The sequence below is a fragment of the Chionomys nivalis genome, chromosome 9 (assembly GCF_950005125.1).
Source record: "Chionomys nivalis chromosome 9, mChiNiv1.1, whole genome shotgun sequence".
In the NCBI taxonomy this organism is placed as follows: domain Eukaryota; kingdom Metazoa; phylum Chordata; class Mammalia; order Rodentia; family Cricetidae; genus Chionomys; species Chionomys nivalis.
The window spans coordinates 60,011,593-60,032,631 of record NC_080094.1 but is presented as its reverse complement, the minus strand read 5'-3'; the positions used below and the strand labels follow the sequence as shown (position 1 = coordinate 60,032,631).

The following is a 21,039-nucleotide window of genomic DNA, read 5'->3' as shown; positions in this document are numbered from 1 at the left end:
ACAACAACCAAACCAATCTAACAAGAAGGTCAAATGTGTGCACATCATAACACTTGATTACAAAACACAACACACAATCACAGCAACTGAAAGACTTCAGTAGTACCATGAAAACAAGAGACCTGTAGATGAGAACAAGAGCTGAGAAGTAAGTCCATTCATCTATAAACTACTGACTCTGATTTAAGGTACCACAAACACATACTGGAGAAAGAGCAAACAGTTTCTTCAATAAATGGTGCAAGGAAAACCAAAAAAACCACATGGAGATTGAATTTGACTCTCAATTTTCAGCATGGACAATAAATAACTTAAAATGGATAAAGTATCCAAGTATAAGTAAAGCAAACGAGAAACCACTAGACAAGAACACAGGGAGATACTCAAGACATTATTAAAGGCTATTCTGTTGTGTTATTTTTAATATCAAAAGCAACAGACTAATAGAATTACAGTATACCATAAGGTTGCTCCACAACAAAGTAAACAACAGTGAAATTAAAAACAGGAGCCAGGATAAATGAAGCTGAACATGTCTGGGGTGGGGGTGGGGTGTGAGTCAAATAATATCAAATTAACTCCAAAAGATTCCAAGATTATTCTTTATTATAAGGGAAAAACTCGTGGATCTGGAACAGGGGTCCAACCTCAAGGTGTGGAACATGAGAACAAGAGAGAGCAAGAACTGACTGGCAGTCTTCTTGAGCACTCAAAATGTCATGCTCCCACCTGCTCCAGCCTCTTAACGGTTATTGACTGAAGGAGGCTACCCATCAGATAAGTGAAACCACTGTTCATAGATCACCCAACAAAGGGTTAAAAACCAGTGAACATAAGAAACTGATAAAAGTATCATCCAAATAATCCAACTTAAAAATAACTATTCTAGATACTTCTTAAAAAAATAAAAATAGGCAGCAACTGTATGAAAAAATGTTCAATATATTAACTATGAAAGAAATGTAAATTAAAACTACATGTTATACCCATGTAAAAATAACTATTACTAAAAACTGAAGTGAGGATATAGAAAAAATAGAACTCTCGTACATTATTGATAAAGATGGAAATGAGTGTAACATTGTGGAAAAAATATAAAAATTACTCAAAATTTAAATTACCTAGCCCTAGTAGTGCAGGTCTATATTAATCTTAAGACACTTAGGAGACTGATGCAGAAGAGCTTCAAATTCAAAGCCTGCCTAGGTCACAATATGAATTAAAGGTTAGTCTGGGCAACTTGGTAAAGCTATGTCTGAAAATAAAAGTGAAAGAGAGCTAGCCATATACCACAATACATATGGCCTTGGGGTCAATTCCAAAGCACAAATATATAAAAAAACGAAAATGTATGTAGAACTATCCTATGATCTAGCTATAGCACATATGTATGTGTGTATCCAATGGAAACTTCAGGAAACATCACAAACCGTCAAATACAATTTCCTTCAATTACTCCATTTCTTCTCATGTCAATACAGAATGAAGTCTCTATTATGTCATCTCTTGTCAAAAACCATACCCAATATATAACTGCTTCCTACAACCACTTTATTATCTTTTTTCTAATAATGTTTCTAAATTTAAAGACAAAAATCCATCATAAAACACTCATTTTATGGGCTAGAGTGAACACTGCTTTGCAGAAGACCTCAGTTTAACACCCAGATACAAAGTTGGGAGCTCACACCAACTTCTAACTCCAGCTCCACGTAGATCCAACTCCTCTGGCCTTCATAGGAACTCCCACTCATATGAACATAACCCTACACAAACACACAACTAAAACAGTATTTTTAAAAAGATCTTTATAATATCTATGATTATGTTGTGTGACAATCAATAAAGTCCTACTTGAAATGTAATGCAAGGCCACCAACAAAAGGATAAAGAAACTGTTATCAATCTGTCATACGTTCTTAGTCATTTAATTGTGAACATCATAGTGACAGGATAAACTACATGTGTAAAAAAAAAGACTAGAGGACAGAAACATAAATCTAGCATCTTAGATGGCACAATTACAGAAGAAGAGAGCCACAAAAGGTTTCTTTGAAAATAATGGTTATACATTCAGAGAAAGGGCAAAAAGTCAATGGGACAGAGACTCCAGAGGTTGGAAAGCATAAACAAATACAAGAAATAAAGTCAATTGGTAAATTCCAAGAGGGTCACTAGATGAGAAAACGACAGAAATACAGAGGTAAGGTTCACAAACAGTATATAGACACTGTCAGCAACACCAAGTGGAGACAGTCCACAGATGAGAACAATCAACTTGTGAAAATGAAGGCATCTCAAGTTGAAGTTTTAGGAAGAACCTACAAACAAAAAGTCTGATCCAGGAAGTGGTGGTACACACCTCAGCACTCAGGAGGCAGAGGAAAGTGGATATTTGAGTTCTAGGTCAGCCTGGTCTACAGACTGGGTTCCAGGACACCTAGCCTTATACAGAGAAACCCTATCTGGGTGTGGAAAATAAGACAAAAGAAAAATTTGATCCCATGATAAGATGAGGAAGTTCTAACAACTGAAAATTACCATCCATCTCTACTTCCTAGAGAGATCCATCATCTTCTATTTCCTTACACATGTCTGAATTTACAATCTTAACAGGCCAAATAGTGCACAGTCTTAAGGCACTGCACCTGGGAGCGGAACGACACTGGCTAACTACAGCGCCAACACTTCCTGTTTAGAGACCAGGGTCAATACTAGAAACACATTTATCATGCCAAGGAACCCCACTATCTTGGGGACTGACAGGGCTTGAGAGAATCTGTGCAGTGCTGAGGAGCCAGGAGCAATCTGGGCAGAGCTATGTCCTGTTTAGCCAGCACTGTCTGGGTCCTCCCTACAAATCTTAAAGCCGTATTATACTTTCCTCCCACTTTAAACACTTTGGATTCACCTCAAAGTCACTTAAGATTCTAGACCATTTCCCCCTAAGATCTGAAGTGAAAAGACTCACAAAGCAGGTATCCTAATATAGGGATATTGTGAAAAAGTCTCTGCTCAGCATTTGTATAAAATGTACTACAGCTGGAGATGACGCTTAATACAGATAATAATTACACCACAAATACTAGGATGTCTTATTTTATAAAATTTCACCATGATGCCGAAGCCCCTTAAGTTCTGGACAAAAATAGAAAAAAACTGGATTATATCACATAATGAAATAATACCAGTGCTCCTACATTAGATAAATTATGAAATAAAAATTTAATTTGATAATTTTTTGACTTAACTACCCTTTAAAACAATTCTTCATGAGCCTACATATGCCAAAACCTTTCCCAGGTACTTATGACACAAAAGAAAAAGTGAGCATTGCACATCGTGCTGAAGGTCTCATGGCCCAACAGCCAGTATAGCCATATAAATGATCACAGTGACATGCTCAGGGCCACAATTAAATAACTGACAAGTTGCCGTTAGAGCTCCAAAAATAAGGAAGATTACAGATTTCACAATGGATGAAGATGAAGTTCTTCAGGAGAATAAAGAAATGAGATGTTTTTTTAAAAAGGCTAAAGTCACTGCTTTTTTTTTAAAAAAGTTGAAATTAAAGTGCCTACTGGTTATAATTTTATCATAGAGGCTTATATGGGAATGACAGGATCAGATTAATAGGACACAGGGACTTCTGATTAAGTGTCTTAACAGTGGGTGTCTTAAGCATGCATACAGTCTCCCTGACAACAACGTGCTGGAAGAGCTACACAAAGCACGGTGAATGACTCATTAGGAGACTGCTATATACCACAGACAGACAAGCAGCCATGACAAGAATGAAGTCAACGTGTCAGATTTATACTTCGTCAAAGTATTATCAACAGGTTGCAAAGAAAGAATACTAGCGACTGAAGTAAAGGAGGAGCTAAGCAAAAGTTCAAGCTTGGTCGTGGGACTCAGGTTTTGAAATGAGTGATGGGGTCTAATTCCTAAGAAGGTAATACAAAAATTGAAATGTTCTTATAGAAACTTTCAGTTTTCAACTTGCTAGGTTCACTATGCTTACAGGATATTAAAGTCAGGAAATTATGAATAACTAAATTATGAAAATATCAGATTGCAAAGTCAAGGCTGTGGAGCCAATGGTTAATTTTAAAAAATATACATAAAGGAGGATGAAGGAAGAAAGGAAGAAAGAATGCAGTGGGAAAGAGGCCATGAACACAGGGAAATGGTCAAAGAATCACCTCTCATGCTTGCCAAAGTTGCCCATATCTGGAACCTATTAAATTCTGGAAACCTGCTGCTCTTTATGCCCCTACCATAGTCCATCTTTCTAACAGCAAGAACCTGATCTAAACTGAAGATTCATCATTTGTTTATGCCTGGAATATATTATCAGAATTCAATAATAATTTCTCTACTTCTTTCTCCAGAAATGATTGGTTTACAAATGAAATCAACTTTTAGAAACAATAACTGGCTTGAGAATGTTATGTCAGGCCAAAGAACAATGACATAAAATTGGATATTTTTCTTTAAGCTGTGTAAGATGACTAGAGCTTTTTCTAGAATTACACTAGAAAGAATGTAAATAGGAACTAACTTCTAACCGCAAGAGTTCTGACTAAATAGTCAACAGAGGCTAGAGAGAGAAAAAATAAAACAGGATAAAACAGAACACTGCATTTGATTATCTAACTGGGTCCTATATTTTCACTTGTTGTTAAACTTACCTTTACAGTATTTTTAACAAATTATATTTTATTTAAAATTGATTAAACGGGGAAGATGGAGCCCCAGTTGGATATCTCTGATCACCAAACAAAGCTTTCAGTCCCAGGAATTGGTCACATGTAATTGAGTTGTTGGCCAAAGGGGCCAATAAGAACCTTCAGACAATTATTACTCTCCAAAAAACTAACAGTAAGGCCCTATTGCTAAAGACAAACCATACACAACTCACTGAACATGAAGCAGCTATGTTGGTACCTGCCTAGAACCTTTATCCATATGGACCAGTGTTCATGGTACTAGAAGGGAGTCTGCAAGCAACCAAGCAGAAAGGTAAATGACACCCCCAAAGCATTCTTCAGCATCCAATGGTCTGCCTGTAGTGATATGCTAGGGCAATAGTGACACATGTATGGCAGCAACTAACTAGTATCTGATTGGATTTAAGGCCCACTCCATGATATTTGTTTTTCCCTAGGTTCCAGACCTATATGTCCCAGGTCTTGCCCTCCTGAGCAGTATCAGAATGGGCTCCATATCATGGAGTGGGCCTTAAATCCAATCAGATACTAGTTAGTTGCTGGCTAACATGGCAGGCTGACTAAGAAGCCAAGGACAATGGCACTGGATTTTGATTCTACTCCATGTACTGGCTTTGTGGGAACCTAGTCTGTTTGGATGCTTACCTTCCTAGACCTGGATGGAGGGGGGAGGACCTTGGAATTCACACAGGTCAGGGAATCCTGACTGCTCTTTGAACTAAAGAGGGAGGAGAAGAGGGAAGTGGGGGAGGGGGAGGGAAATGGGAAAAGGGGAGGAGGTGAAAATTTGTAATAATAATAATGGTAATAATAATAATAATAATAATAATAATATGTCACTTGGAATAAAAAAAATCCCAGCACAAAAAAAAAAAACAAAAACAAATATTACCGTTCTGATAAAGGAGCGTAGCCATAAAATGACTACTCATGACATTCGGATATACTCATAGATCAGTGTCTTCCTCAGTCATCATCAGAAAAGCTTCCTCCTCTGGACTGGAAAGATGGCTCAGCAGTTGAGAGCACTGGTTGCTCTTCTGAAACATTGAAGTTCAATTCCCAGCACCCACACGGCAGCTCACTGCTCTGTGACTCCAGTTCCAGAGGATCCAACACCCTCAGACATACATGCAGGCAAAATACTAATGCAAATACAACAAAAATAAATAAATCATTAAAAGAATCATGAAAGGAAAGTTTCTTCCCACAATAGATAGGAACTAACCAGGAGCCACAGCAGAGGATGTGGAGAGAGTAGGAGACACTGGAACAGTCAGCTGTCCTCAAAGGAAGGTCGCTAGCAAATTCCTCCCCCTTAGGGCTCCAGGAACCCTGATGAAGAGAAAGGGAAGGTTCAAGATCATACAAGTCAGAGGGAATGAAGGACACCAAGAAAACAAACAAGGCCTTCTAAACACAGCAGGACTGACGCACATATGAACGCAAGGCACTGTGGGAGCATGTGCAAGCCCTGTGCCAGATGGAATTCCAGCACTGAGAGAAGCACTGGACACAGCACCATTCCTAACACAGAAGCTATTTCCAATTGATAGCCACTTGTAAATGAAAAAATAGTTCTCCCAACAGAGTCTCACTGGGAATACAAACCACTATTAATGGTAGGTCCCACAACAGGAAAACAATGACATCTCTGAAAATTCTTTGCTCATAATGTTTTATCGGGGTATTTTACCCCTTACAGAGTCTTTGCATATGTATTATGGCTTCCTGTGTTGTGTTTTTATGGGATTCCTGTATGTGCTATCCTGTGTCTCTCTGTTTATATGTTTCTCATACTTTTTTTTCTGCTGTTTGTCTGTTTTGTCTTATTCTGATTTGTCTGTTTCTGTCTTATCTGGTTTTATTTTATTATTTGGATGTCTGTTTTTCTTCTAAGGAGAGACAGACAGGACGTGGATTAGGATAGGAGGGGAGGGAGGGAGGATCTCAGACAAACTGGGTAAGGGGAAACCATAACCAGAATATAGCGTATTAAAAAAAAATCTATTTTTAATAAAAGAAAAAAGTAATAGAAAAATAAAAATAAAAGTGATAAAGTGATTGGCTAGAACTTTTTCTCCCTGGCAAAAAATAAATCAACAGAGAATGTAACACAGCAACCGATATTCTCTAAAAGCAAAGGTGAAGGTACCTTGGTTTTGTATTGCATTTTACAATTTACTTTTAACAGTAAATACTCCATTTTTAAGAAATTATCCCATAACGAATATTTCTTAAATTATTCATTTAAGAAAGCAATTATTCATTAATAACCATATTTAAGTTATAAGGAATTTAAGGTCATTGCCAAGCTGAGATGCCTATGAGCAAATGAGTACAAGAGGAGTGTCAGTAAGGTCAGAAGAGGAAGACTGAGGCTGCATGCTCAAGTGTCAGAAGCACATTAGATATGTCCCATTAGAACCAAGTTAACACAGGGCTCTGGATGCTGAAATTCTATTAAATGACACAAAGGTACAATCTATCAAAAACAAGAGCAGCAGGGATCTATCGGAGCCAGAATATCTCAACTTCTTGCGTGAATCAGAAAGAAGATAAAGACTGATAACTGATGAATCAGTAGAGAAAGCATAATCTGCTGCTGTCTGGAAAAGAACAAGGGAGAAGGAGCCAGGGGAGCCACACTATCATGAACTCCAAGTTCACAAGTCTGAGCCATGGCTGGGAAAACTAAAACCAATGTAGTCACAGTCAGCTCTTCTCTTATTCTTACACAGCACGAGAAAAAAAAAAAAAAAACAAAGAAAACAGGAACAGGTGAGGAAGCACCAGATAGAATTTTAAATCTTGTACTTATATTTTAAGAATGATACAAGGGATGTGGCTACTACAGAAAAAGAAAATTATCTATAGGAAAAAGAAAGCTCAGTGAATAAAGAAAGTTCTTAGCTATTGGAGAAATACTGCTTTAAAAAACTCAACACAAAAATAAAAAGGATTCCAGAAGCACTCTCAAAAAAACAATAACAAAAAGGCACAGCTGGGGACATGGCTCAGTAGATAAGGGGCCTCCTGGCAAGCATGCAGCCTATGCAGTGCCTGAGTTCAGTTTACCAGCAACGAGATAAAAAACAAAAACAAAAACCAACCAACCAACCAAAAAACAAACAAACCCAGATATAGCAGCTTGCCTGTATTCCTTGTACTGAGGATACAAAAAAAGGAAGATTATTGGGGCTTGCTGGCCAGATATTCTGTATTCTGTCCAATTATTGACCTCCTGGCCTACTCAGAGGTGCTGTGTCAAAAAAATTAGGTAGAGAAGCCATTGAGAAAGACACCTAATATCAACCTCTGGCCTCCACATGCATGTACACATGTGCCCAGACACACCACCCCCCCACACACACACCACCACCAACAACAACAAACCAGATAGGACCCATTCTGGTCCCCAAGGAACATCTATCCTTACTAATGACAGCCAAGAAAAATATTTGGGAAAATAGAAGTTACATAAATATTCATCCTACAAACTGTAATTTCTGACTAGGCAGTGCCGGGTGTTTGTGCGGGGTGGGGTGGGGGGGGACATGAAGAAAATCAAGAAGAGAAAATTATCAAACAAGTCACAAAAGAGGACTTCCCAGAACCATCCTTACACTGTAAGTCATCTGGCTCTGCCATTTTTTCTATTATATTTGACATTAACTATTTCCCTTTCAAAACAAAAAGTGAAAAGCAAAGGCTATTAAATATCTATATCCCATAGTCAACCTCTCTCTAGACAAGTGGAAGAACACAGCTTCTGTCAATTTCCAGTGCTATATTCTGTTAGGACAAACTATCCCTGGTCCAGTACAGACAGAAGAGGAAGGCTCTATTGTAAGTGGGCTAGACATAAAGGTTATCATTTGGGCCGTAAGGCTGTCACCAAACAGGGACAAGCTTTCAAAGAGATATCCTATCACTAGGCAATTATAGAAGACTTACAGGAAAGCATTCGTTAATGTTCAGCAAAAACTGTGAGGCAAAACACAAACATTTTCAAAGTGTAAGACTTTGAATGGATCTGCCATTTGGAAATGTCATAAAGAAACATTCCACTAAGCCGGGCGGTGGTGGCGCACGCCGCCTTTAATCCCAGCACTTGGGAGGCAGAGGATCTCTATAAGTTCGAGACCAGCCTGGTTTACAAGAGCTAGTTCCAGGACAGGCTCCAAAACCACAGAGAAACCCTGTCTCGAAAAACCAAAAAAAAAAAAGGAACATTCCACCAACATGGGGATAGTGGGAAGAAACCTCATATCTAGAAAGAAACAGTGCCAAATCAAAAGAGAGGAAAAAAATAGATCCTTAAATATGATTCTATAGAAAAAAATGATGCCAATTTGTATCTTTTAATAGGCTTCAATAAAAAAAACCTTGAACACAATTCATAAATTACTGGTTTCAGAAAAAGAAGGTTACACCATATTAAACTAGAAGAGAATCACATTACACTTCAATACTAGAATACAAAAGAGACATCATACAACCAACTTCCTGTCCTGTAACTAGTTCTTGTAGACCAGACAGAACTCCAACTCAGAGATTCACCTGACTCTGCCTCCTGAGTGCTCGGATTAAAGGCGAGAGCCATCACCACCCGGCAAATAGCTTCAGATACCTATATGAGACTCACAGGTACCTAACAACTAAAGAGAGATGAAAGATTCTGACTTCAACAAAACAGAAAACTTGTAATTCTAACCTTCCTGGAGTTTATAATCCTAGGACTTTGCTACTTAAACAGATTGAATTATTTGCAAAATGAAGCTCACCCTAGAAAAACATAGCTCTCATATTTGAAGGGAAAAATCTATAAAAACAAAAGACATATGTAACAAAAGAAATAAGTGAGAAACCTGTTAGGAATAAACAATTGAAACAAAAGGAAGTCCTGGTGCTTCAATACTGCATTAACATTCAAAAGTTTAAAGTGCAGTTCTTTTGCTTATAGAAAGTTGAGACAAACTTGGAAATTATAGCCCTTTCTAAGTTAGTTTTTTCTATAATTACTCAATTATTCATTAGAATTTATGAGACTTCTACTGAAATCTTTGTACCAGTGTTTCACAAATGGATTTAACTTTAAAAGCTTAGCTATACAATTTCTTTCATAAAAGTAATGGATTACTGATATTGATGTCTTTAAAATATCCTATAGTAAAATTAATATTTTTACATAGGAAAAGAAACTATTTAGTCCCAGACAACTTGATAACATCTCTTTCAACTATAGTTATAATTATCATGTATGAAATTCCAAAGCAGAAGTTGTCAAGATTTAACATTAGCATTAATTTATGTCATAATTGACGGTTACTATCAAGATAATGGCAAAGCATCCATTTCTCCAAAGACAACATGGAGAAAAAGGGGATTTCTTCTTAATTACTACTAATCTGCTCACTTTTAATTAAACTGATAAGTAATTTATTATCATTCCCTTTCCTGGATGGCTGTTATTATCACAGGATTTCTTCAAAGTTACCACATTTGTGATTTTTAAGCAACCCAATTATTTCTAGTGCACGTTCCATCATTTTGTAATATTGTTTTATACTGAAATGTCGACATCCAGTTTCAGTGGAGTCTGGAAAAACAAATGTAAAAAGACAAAATCTGGATCTCATCTTTACATCTCCAACCTTTCTAGAGAGACAATCATACAGAGCAAGTCTTTTCCTTCCTCGTTGTTGTGCAATCACAGTAGTTACAATGAGCATGCAGCTCCCAACGCCAGTCTCTGCAAAGTGTCCGCTTCACATGCTGTCAAACTAAACAGCACACTGCAAAACAACAGCTCCTGTGCTTCTTTTGAGGATAAAAATGTTCTGACATACAAAATAGGAACTGTTTTCATTAAGCTACTTTAAATGTACTTGGCTATCTGGTATTTTTCTTAATCAAAACTGTTAACCAATATAAAATTTTGATTAATATTATAAATTTCCAATTAAGAAATGTTCATTACACACTTGGGAGAGGGTTGAACTAAAGAGCGAATGCAATGGTGCAGGAAAGGACGGGACTCTTTTTCTGTCCCCTGTAAAAATATTGAGATATTCAGTACACACTGACTTGAGTCCCCCATCAGATGCCTTATGTGGACTGAATATGTACAGCGGCTGAATAAACATTTGTTTTAGGAAGAATGCTGAACTATCCTCAAGTAGCTGATTATCAATGAGCATGCAGGGATGATCGTACATTCACTGAGTGAGGTATCTAGGATATAGATGAGCCCACATTTCTCTCCAAGATTTTCTGTGCTGGAACTATTCTTGAATGAATGACGGACAACAACAAAAAATACATATAATGCCTTATTAATTCATAATTCTGACAAATTTATTGAAAGCTCAGCTCTGACTGCCTTCCTTCTGGCCTCCAGTCTGCGTAACCTTAACCTTATGGGAGAGCTCTCACTGGCCATCCCAGCCAGTACATCCCTGGCTATCGCAGGCTAGCAGTTGCTGTCACCTTGGCCTCACTTCACTCCTTCTCACAGTACTCTTCCACAGCAGCCATGTTTTCTGTTCCTTGTCTTACTCTCGCAACTAGAAACTGTAATCTAATAAAGAAATGGAACTCATCAATTTGTTTAGTAAGGATTCAAAATCTGTTAAAGAAAAAGATTGACTGCTATTGTTTTTCAAAACCCTGAAGGAAAAGAAATACCATTTGATGAGGGTGCTTGAGAGATGGCTAAGCAGTTAAAGGCGCTGGGATGCAGCACTCACATGGAGGTTTATAGCCATCTGTAAGTCTCGGTTCAGGAAATCAAATTCCCTTTTCTGGCCTCTGTAGGTACCAGATATACATATGTTATACAAACATATATGCAGGCAAAACACACATACAATATGTTGAAAAAAATCATGTTATAAGCCTAGATGCAAATCTATACTTAAAGTCTTACTTTTCCACAGTCTAACATAAAGACATGCCAGCAAATGTTTTGTTACCTTCCACCTAAAAGATAAAAATATCCTTTCAAAAAATAGCTGGGCTATGAACAGATATGAACTATTTAATATTAAATAACTCAATAAATGAAAGTTACAAAGTTCAAAAGGGATAGTTAGTCACTCTGCATACCTTAATGAGTTTCAATAGTTCATAGAGATCTTCAACCTCATCACCTTCCCGTGTGGTGTACATTTTTCCTGTCTCCAAGCTCCGTCCTCTTATGGTTCTGCGGTACAGGGGAAGAGCCATTGCTTCTGCATACAGGTCAATGGCATGGTGACCCACTGTCTGATACATGTAGCTATCCAATTCATCTGACTCCACTGTAATAGTTAAATAGAAATAATTAGTAAGACAGAGTAAAAACAAATAGGCTTTAGGAAGCAGCTTTTTTCATTTGAAGACTAGTCAACACTAAGCTTGAAAGTGTACCGTATCTCCCTGCAGTTATAGTGAGATAATACATGGACACTGCACATTTGTCTCAGCTAAATTCAGTTCAGCTCAGCTCTAATCATCAGGGTTTCTAATTAGTAACAAGATTACATTTATATTTTTAAAATTATATACAATTCTTAAATATGAGAATAATGAACCCAATAAATTTTTAATTAGTTTACTCAATTAGAAATTATATTACATAAGTTTATTCAAATCATTCAGGTTATTCAAAAAATCATCTAGACTTTTAATAAAAACTTCTCTTAAATAAATATCTGCTTAGTAAGTAAATCATATTTGGCAGAAAAAAATAGATATACTTGCTATGTTTTATAATAAATATATCAACAAAACATATACATATAATTCACAATTTGTTAGAGCAATTACCAACATATTTTGGAAATAGGAAAAGTCAATCTAATGCATGATATAATCACCAGTTGTCTCAAATTTCCACACACATCATTATGAGTAAAGCATTCATTATATATTATAGTTATATGATAAAATGATAGGCAGTCTTTGATGCATTTTCTGAAGTCTATTCTCAAGAATACAAATTCCATAAAATATTAATATTTAAACATGGAAAGAGATTACATGTCAAATATGTTTTAAAAGTATGTAGGTAAATAAGTCTAAATAGATGAGTTTGTTGAAATTTTTCACAGACTAATATGCTCTGCCTTCCTCCAATAGAGGACAGAGTATGAATTCCTCTCAAAATGATCTCATACCATTTACATTTCATACAGAAAAGATATGGGAGAAATGATACTGAAACTAGTATTTAGTGCCATTGAAACTGTTTGGTTGTGACAGACACATAGGTACATGCATGTTTTCAAATGTGGAGGGGAAGGACTAACAGTGTAAATGTCTTTCAACAACCAGGAGTACCATCACGTGCCATCTCACTTTCGCTCGACTCCCACAGCTGCGTGGCTTCCTACAAAACAATATTCGCACATTGCTGTAAGTCTAGTCCTTACCCTAAACTTTGAAACAGAGATTTAGTCAGCTCACCCTAAAACTTTTCAATCTTCCATCCTACCAAGTTAGCGAGTCTTTAATGTGTTTTTACTAAAGAATATTGGTCAATCAATTTATTCCACAAAACGAGCTTCATAGCAAGAAGCATCCTGAAATGAGTACATCTACTAGACCTTGTAATGGCTTCAAAACCCAATCTGTTTTCGTTAGGGCTCCATGTAGTCCTCACCACAGCAGCCTCCTGAGTGGAAACTACACAGCAGCTCCTGGTGTGAGAGCAAAGAAAACCAAAGCCTCCACTGTGGCCTAAAGCACTTGCATTAGCACACCACAAAACCTCCCACTCCAGACTGAAAGGGATGGCTCTGGGAATTTTATGGCAACTGCACACTATGCCCATTACCTACTGTAAACCCATACTGTGAAAAGCATGATACGTTGAGAATATATTATACCCAGCTTTGCTCTTCAATGGAGCCATGCATTTCTCAGTGAGGTTCCTTTCAGACCATTTAAAGAGTACCAAAAAAAAAAAAAAAATCATTCGGTGACTCATTCAACAGTTCCAACATCCTGCTGACTTTAATCGATACTACCAAACCCTGTCCATTGTTGACCCATTGTTTTGTAAGAAGCCACGCTGCTGTGGGAGTTGAGCGAAAGTGAGATGGCACGTGATGGTACTCCTGGTTGTTGAAAGACATTTACACTGTTAGTCCTTCCCCTCCACATTTGAAAACATGCATGTACATATGTGTCTGTCACAACCAAACAGTTTCAATGGCACTAAATACTAGTTTCAGTATCATTTCTCCCATATCTTTTCTGTATGAAATGTAAATGGTATGAGATCATTTTGAGAGGTAATTCATACTCTGTCCTCTATTGGAGGAACGCAGAGCATATTAGTCTGTGAAAAATTGCAACAAACTCATCTATTTAGACTTATTTACCTACATACTTTTAAAACATGATCTACACCAATTACACAGGGTAAGTTGATATTCCCAGCTTTTTAATTCATAATATTCTAATTGCATTTACCATTTAATTTTTCCACCACTAACAATATTCTAATCAAGGCCTCCATTGTATTAATAAGTGCAAAAGATATACTTGCTTGTCGTTTCACTGTTCTCTCAGCAAAATTAACACATGGAAGATTATACAATAATGATCTTTTACACACTAAATAGCTCAGGTTGAAAGCTTGACACAACAGAAATTCAAGGGAGGAAAATCAGTTCATATGTGCAGTAAACATCATATGAACTTTTTTTTTTAGTACTAATAATTTTAAAGACAGGCAAAAAGACTCACTTGTCCAACTTGATGCAAGGGATAGATAGGGTCTCCCCTTTGGTAACAGCACGGTCTGTATGAGGGTTTTGCTGCTTCTTCATAATAAAAGCTGCAGCACAGTCCTATCACCGTCATAATAAATACCACCTTCATAATAAAAGCTGCAGCACAGTCCTTTCACCTTCATAACAAAAGTAGTCCTATCACCTTCAGAGACTTCTCATGCTTTAGGATAGCACTAGAGAGTCCTTCTCAGGAACCTTACGTCTAAAAACCTAGTTCACCCATCAGCAGAGCCCAGCCTGAAATCCTAAAGCATAGATTTACCCCACATCCTTTGAAAGCGTGTTTCCCTTCTTCTTATGAAATACTCCCAATTTCCATCTTCCCACATCACTTCCAGAATTATTCAAATATCCCCCAGAAGTAAACTGGCTAATTCAAATGAGTTCAGTACTCACTAGTCCGTCAATAAGCACCTACTAGATGTACAGAGCCTCCAAGAGCTGGGTGGCATTCAAAGGAAAGTCTAAGATACTACATCCCCTCCCATGAGGCTCATCATCTATGGTGAGTACAAAGGGAAGGCTTACAGGCTTCCCTACATCTAACATAGTGGAAGGCACCTTTCCATCAGTAGCACTCATATATTGTAAACTAAGAGCCAGTGAGGCAGCAGACTATTTCTTACCGACCTGCAATAATGAAGGAGAGCTGCAGTCATCTAGAGAAAGGACCAAAAAAGTCAGATCCCTACCTTGGTTTTCATCTGGTCTTAGATTTGCTAAAGCAACAATGCAATGCCCCGCGGCAATGCACTGCATCATGTTGTAACAGCTGTCCTTCCCGCCACTGAAAAACAAGCCAGGAGAGAGAAGCATATGAATGTCAGGCTCCTGATCATCATTAAACACAGATTCAATGGACATTAAAATCGGTCACATCACTACTTTGCTTTTCAGGATCCATGAGGGACTGTACCACAATTACAGTATAAGATGGCACACATTTGTAAATAGGAAGAAAACTGAGCACATGAATCTGAATGTCTAAGGCTGCTACTTCTAGGAACTTAGAAAATTACATGCGTCTACAATACAGAAGTTCTAATCAAAGTATATTTGTAACAGTGGTTTTACATAAGATAAAAAGTGCTATGCACATAAAAACTTATTTAAAATGATATTCTATATCCTAGCTAAATGCTTATACCATATCTTCCTTGGATGAAAGTCCTTAATTAAAAAAAAATCTGGGGTGGGGGGGACAGAGATGGTTTGGTGGTCAGAGCACTGGCTGCTCTTTCAGAAGACCTGGCTTCAATCCCAAACACTCACATGAATGCTCACAACTATCTGTAACTCCAGTTCCAGGGGATCCAATACCATTATGGCCTCCATAAGCACCAGGTCAGCAAGTGGTGTGTAGATACACATGCATGTAAAACACCCATAAACATAAAGCATTATTTAATCTGTTTCAACTACATGAAACCTAACTATTGTCTACCAATACCCATCAAATGATATTAAAAATTTCAATCCAAACTGTGTAATAGAGCCTGATATGATTGATTCTAAAGTCTATACAATGAGAATCCAAATGCTGACACATATCAATAGTCAAACATTAGTATAATCAGTATGCCAGCCATCACTGCCTAGTCAGTTTCACTGTAAGTCTCCTCAAGAGGGAGAGAATGCAAAGGACAAAGGAGTGTTTTAGAAAGCCCAGGATCTTTCCTTTCAGATATGCTCCTAAGCAAGTCTTTATAACTTTCTCTCTCAGAACCTATTACTATGCTGCTCCCAAACAAGAAAAACCAACAACATTGTATAATATATTGAGGATTCAAGGGGAAACACCCAAAATCATTACTTAGCTTTATGGTTTAAAATATGTCAACTCTTTAGATATGATTTCAAAGTATTTCCCAAGCTACGTTCTGCAGAACACAGAGTATTTAAAGAACAAACAGCTTTCAAGGTTAAAGAATCTTATGAATGCTGACAACTTTATTCGCTAAAGTAGCTAAGTACAGTCAGCCCTTCTGCCAACCTTCCATAGCAGTGGGGTTCGCATGTATGAATTCAGCCAATTGTAAATCAAAAATATTTTAGGGGCAGACACCTCTAATAATAATCTATTGAACATATAGCTTATTTTATTGTTAATTCATTAAAAGGTGCAACGTAATGGCTAGTAACATAGAATTTTATTCTACAGTATCACATCATGTAAAGATAGTAAAGCATATGGTGGGAGGATGAACAAAGGTTCATAAAATGATGTACAAATCATTGTATACAAAGGACTTTGCAACTGAAGATTTGGGTTTCCCTGGGGGTCCTGGAAGCAATCTTCCATAAATACCTGGGCACACTATGTAAGTCATGCAGAACAGATTTTTCTTGTTGTTGTTGTTTGAGAAAGGGTTCAAGTGCAAGCTCAGCGACAATGTATTTAGGTTTATATGCTTCAATATACATTGAAAATATCCTGCCTAGATAAATCTTCAAGTTTACATTCAACAGTGAAATTCTGGGAGGTACTTAATTCCTTGAACTAATGATATGTATGAATGTATTCCATTTTGTCTTGAAATATACTTATACCAAATCTGCTGTTGGACACACACATTCACAATGCATGCACACACATACACAATACAACTATTTATCACAATGAAGCTTAAATGTATATTTACATTATACACAAATATATTTAAATAAATTTACATGTGATACACACAACACACACACACACACACACACACATATATATATATACATCACGAAATATACAACACACAAAAATAGGTATATTTACTCTGTGGATTCTTCTAGCATACAGTCCTTTAAAATGGGGCAAATTTTCAAATAGCACTTCATTACTCAGAAACGTATTACCAATGTAAGATAACTGCAATACTGAGTATTTTGAGAACAGAGCATAGTAACCATTCCCCCTCTCCAGTTTCACTTGTTCTATCAGTTGAGTTTTTTGTGAACTAAATTCCAATCACTAGCCTCCTGGCCTACTTTCACCTTTTATCTCTCCTCACCAAATAATCATAATGGTTAAAACGTCATTATTCACTTTATGGAGAAAATTTATTAAATTACATTGGTATTACAGTATAATTTCCTTTAAAAGGCATGGTATTAACAGAACCGGCATTTTTTTTTCCTGTCACTAAAGAGGCACTGAACTATCAAAAGTCTGATAAGACACCATCGACTAACATCATTTACCTTGGCATTAAACAAGGCTCTCTATGTATGCTTCATTGTGGTAACAAGAAAGCCTGAAGCAATATAATGGAACCTACACTTTACTGGGGTCTGTATCTCAAGAAACAAAAATATTTAAGGGTTTCAAACTTTGTCTCTAACATTGCTAGTATTTCAATTATCATGTTCAGGTATAGAAACTGAAACAGAGATCCGTCTGGGTTTGCTTATCAGTTACAGTATCCAGACTTGTAATTTACTATGGATTTCAAACTACTTTTAGAATAATCCTTAGGTTGCCAAAGGTGGATAAGGCAAATTCTTTGCATCCAATACAAGTTCAGGCAACTCTAGCCTAAACCAGCAGAGTCTCAACTCCACCCAGAGGGAAGATTACTCGTCAGTAGGTTTTTCCAATGCAGGGGTTTAACACGTATAAGCAATCATAAGCTATTTAAGGATCCTAAGGCCATCCCCGCCAAGCTCGGGATGTGGGAAGTGAGATGAGAATTTATGAGAAAGGTTGGGCCAGTGAGAGCCTAGGAAAGACCTCTCAGACTGATGGAAAATACAGAGGATGAAAACTGGAAACAAGTCAGTGACATTAACAGCGGGCCTCAGAGTTCAGAGCGATTTAAAAGTCCAACAGGTGTGCTGAGCATGCGCCCAGGGCTGAGGACCCAGGCAGCAGCGCAGTGCAGCTTTGCCAAGGCAGCCAGGGAGCAAGCGCGCAGGCCGGGGACAGTCGGAGCAGATCGTCCCGCCTCTTCCGGTGGCCGGGGCGCCGGCCCGCCCACGCGGCTCCCTCAGAAGCCATTCCCGAGGTGCCTACAGCGGCAGAGTCAGGGCCTAGCCTTGCCCGGGAGGAGGGAGATGGACCCCCTTCCTCATTACCTGATCAGGGCCGCGACCCTCATGCTGGGTGCAGTGCGCGTGCGTGCGGCAGGCGCGGACACCAGGCCCGGGCCCCGTAGCGGATCCAGTGACGCACGCGGGTCCTCACCCGGGTGTCTGCTGCGCTGCCTGTCCGCGACCATCCTACTGCCCCTTCAGCACCTTGCTGAACAAACGGGCGTCCAGGGTAGGTAGTCTCAGCACCCGTTACCCGCTACATGGATATACTGGCCAAATGTGGGGGGGGAAGGGGGGAGTTTAGGCACAACGTAACCACCTAAGTAAGGGCAGTGAAGCTGCCGGGGAAAGGGCGAGGTCCTTATTAAGCCGCTTGAGGGTCTGGGTTTGGCTGGGACATAAGTCAAGTCACTAGCGCTGAGTTTTGAAACACTGCCCCTGGAAGGGAACGTAGACTCTCTCGTTTCTTGAAGAAACCATTAATGCCGGAACACTTTTAACTTTGAGACTTCCATCGCTGTCCTGTGAACCAGTGAGGCTGCGTGGTCTAGGCCTCCTGTGCTGTTTTTATCATTTTCCTAGTACAAATACTAAGAAACTTGCACTCCATTAACCTTAAAGAAAATCTAATCTCCAATACATTGTTCAGTACTTACTCAGTATCATGGAAGTACTAATAATCATTGGGGTTCCTGGAATCAAATGGTGCTGCCCAGATCAACCTCCCTCCCTACACCCCTGAGCACAGAGTTTGTGCAGGGCTGAAGAACGCAGGTGATACACTGTACAGTTTCAACGGGGAGTCATATGCAAAACGTGGAAAATATTGGACAGACGCACACGAGAGAGAAAGAGAGAAGAGAGGAGAGGAGAGAGAGACACAGAGAGAAATCTAGTGAATTCCCCGAATCCATTTTCTCAATGTAGCCATGAGAATAAATCTCCCTTTGTGATTTCGACTTTAACTTGCCTCTTTTAATTGGATTTTAATTAAAGACTGGTGGAGGGACTTGGCTCGGGGCACAGGTTGTGATCCTCAAGTTTGTAGCAGAAGAACAAAGCAGATTACTGTATCTGGAGAAGACTGACAGAGAGAGTAATGGAAGATGAAGCCAGGTGGTTTACCAAGGTCAACGAGTTTTTAGAGGCTTCCCCACCATCTACCTACCACCTTTATATTCCCCTTTGCATTGTCCTTTTAACCCCTTGAGATTTCTTTCTCAATGTTCTGTCAGCGGATGAACTTTCCCGGTTGATCTAGTATTCCAGTGCTTCAGTATTGTCTCTTCTTAGAAACCTTTATTCTAAGCCCAAGTTGTCCTTTACAAGAACCACAAAGTGAGCTACAGCGGCTTAGCTCTAGGATCTAATCTGTACTTACTCTTGGAGAACTGTTCAGGGATCGTTTGATCTGGTGTGATCATTGTAGTGGACCTCACAGCGCCCAGAGAATCTGAAACCCTTCGTCAGAATGGCTGTGACATAGCTGCTCCATGGTGTCTGCAATCTTGTCTAGGACATTAACATGGAAGCCAGCTTGAGAAATGACAGCCCTTGACATGCAGTGAACCTCAGTCCTCACTGGTACATGCACTGCTCTCTGTCCCCTCCATATTCCCGTAAAGCTCAGCAACCACATAAGCATGTATTCCTTACTGCTTTCCCTGTCATTCCTAATGGGTCGCAGTCATTGCGCATTAGATTCTTTGCAGTCTGGATCAGCTGATCATCATCAGTCATTTCACAGGTACAGTTGGACAAGGGAACCCAAGTGGATTCCTGCATTCAGTAGGTGGGTGACCTTGAGAAACCTCATTCCTCCACATGATCCATTACTCTAGTCTGAAGGTCCTTGCATAAAGGGTGCTTAAACTTTTGACTATGTAATCTGAAGTAAGATGAATCCCTGCTCAGCCCGTTTTGAAGAGCAAGACCTAGAAATATTTTTTGGCTAAATTTGTGAGAGGCAAGGAACAAAGTTCCCCAATGGGCCCTTGGCAATTATTATTTTCAACCCTTGGTTCCCAGATATGTGTTTTCCTCCTAGTGAGTGTCATATATAGATATCTCTGGTTTCTCACTATGCCTGTGTCCTCAGACATGACCACCCAGCCTGGCAGATTCCTGCTGATTTATATGAGTGACTTCAGTTGACCTAAACAGCACACTATGTACTACTTAGGTACTGTGCACCTGGCCCAATTCTGTACTTACTTTTTTGTGAAGCAAGGTTTATTTTTTTGTTTGTGTGTGGATTCTCTACTCAGTGGAATTCCATGCCTATAATGGAACGCTACCAATGTTTTAGGTTTATTAATGCCTGGTCAAAGGTTAGGAGAAGCTTAAAAATTTGACCTGGATGAGCTCTATGATGAATCCAAAGGTTGTTGTCTAGTGGTTATCACCTGTGGTTTTAATAACTGATGTTAAATTAGCTCTTGAGTTCGTCTCTTCCATGCCTGCTACAGTGAAACAGAATGACTCTCCAAACCCCATGAGAA

General features: G+C 38.6%; 1 protein-coding gene across 1 annotated transcript in view; it reads right to left on the bottom strand.

Annotated features, from left to right (window-relative positions):
* Dph6 (diphthamine biosynthesis 6) overlaps positions 1 to 18,746 on the bottom strand; it is a 114,699-nt gene extending 95,953 nt beyond the window's left edge. The window contains exons 1-3 of the mRNA XM_057780837.1: positions 18,581 to 18,746; positions 15,211 to 15,305; positions 11,844 to 12,037 (exon numbers count right to left, since the gene is read on the bottom strand). Coding sequence (XP_057636820.1) covers positions 11,844 to 12,037; positions 15,211 to 15,305; positions 18,581 to 18,723 — 432 coding nt within the window. The 5' untranslated portion in view covers positions 18,724 to 18,746. The remainder of the gene's footprint in view (positions 1 to 11,843; positions 12,038 to 15,210; positions 15,306 to 18,580) is intronic.
* Positions 18,747 to 21,039: the final 2,293 nt, after the last annotated feature.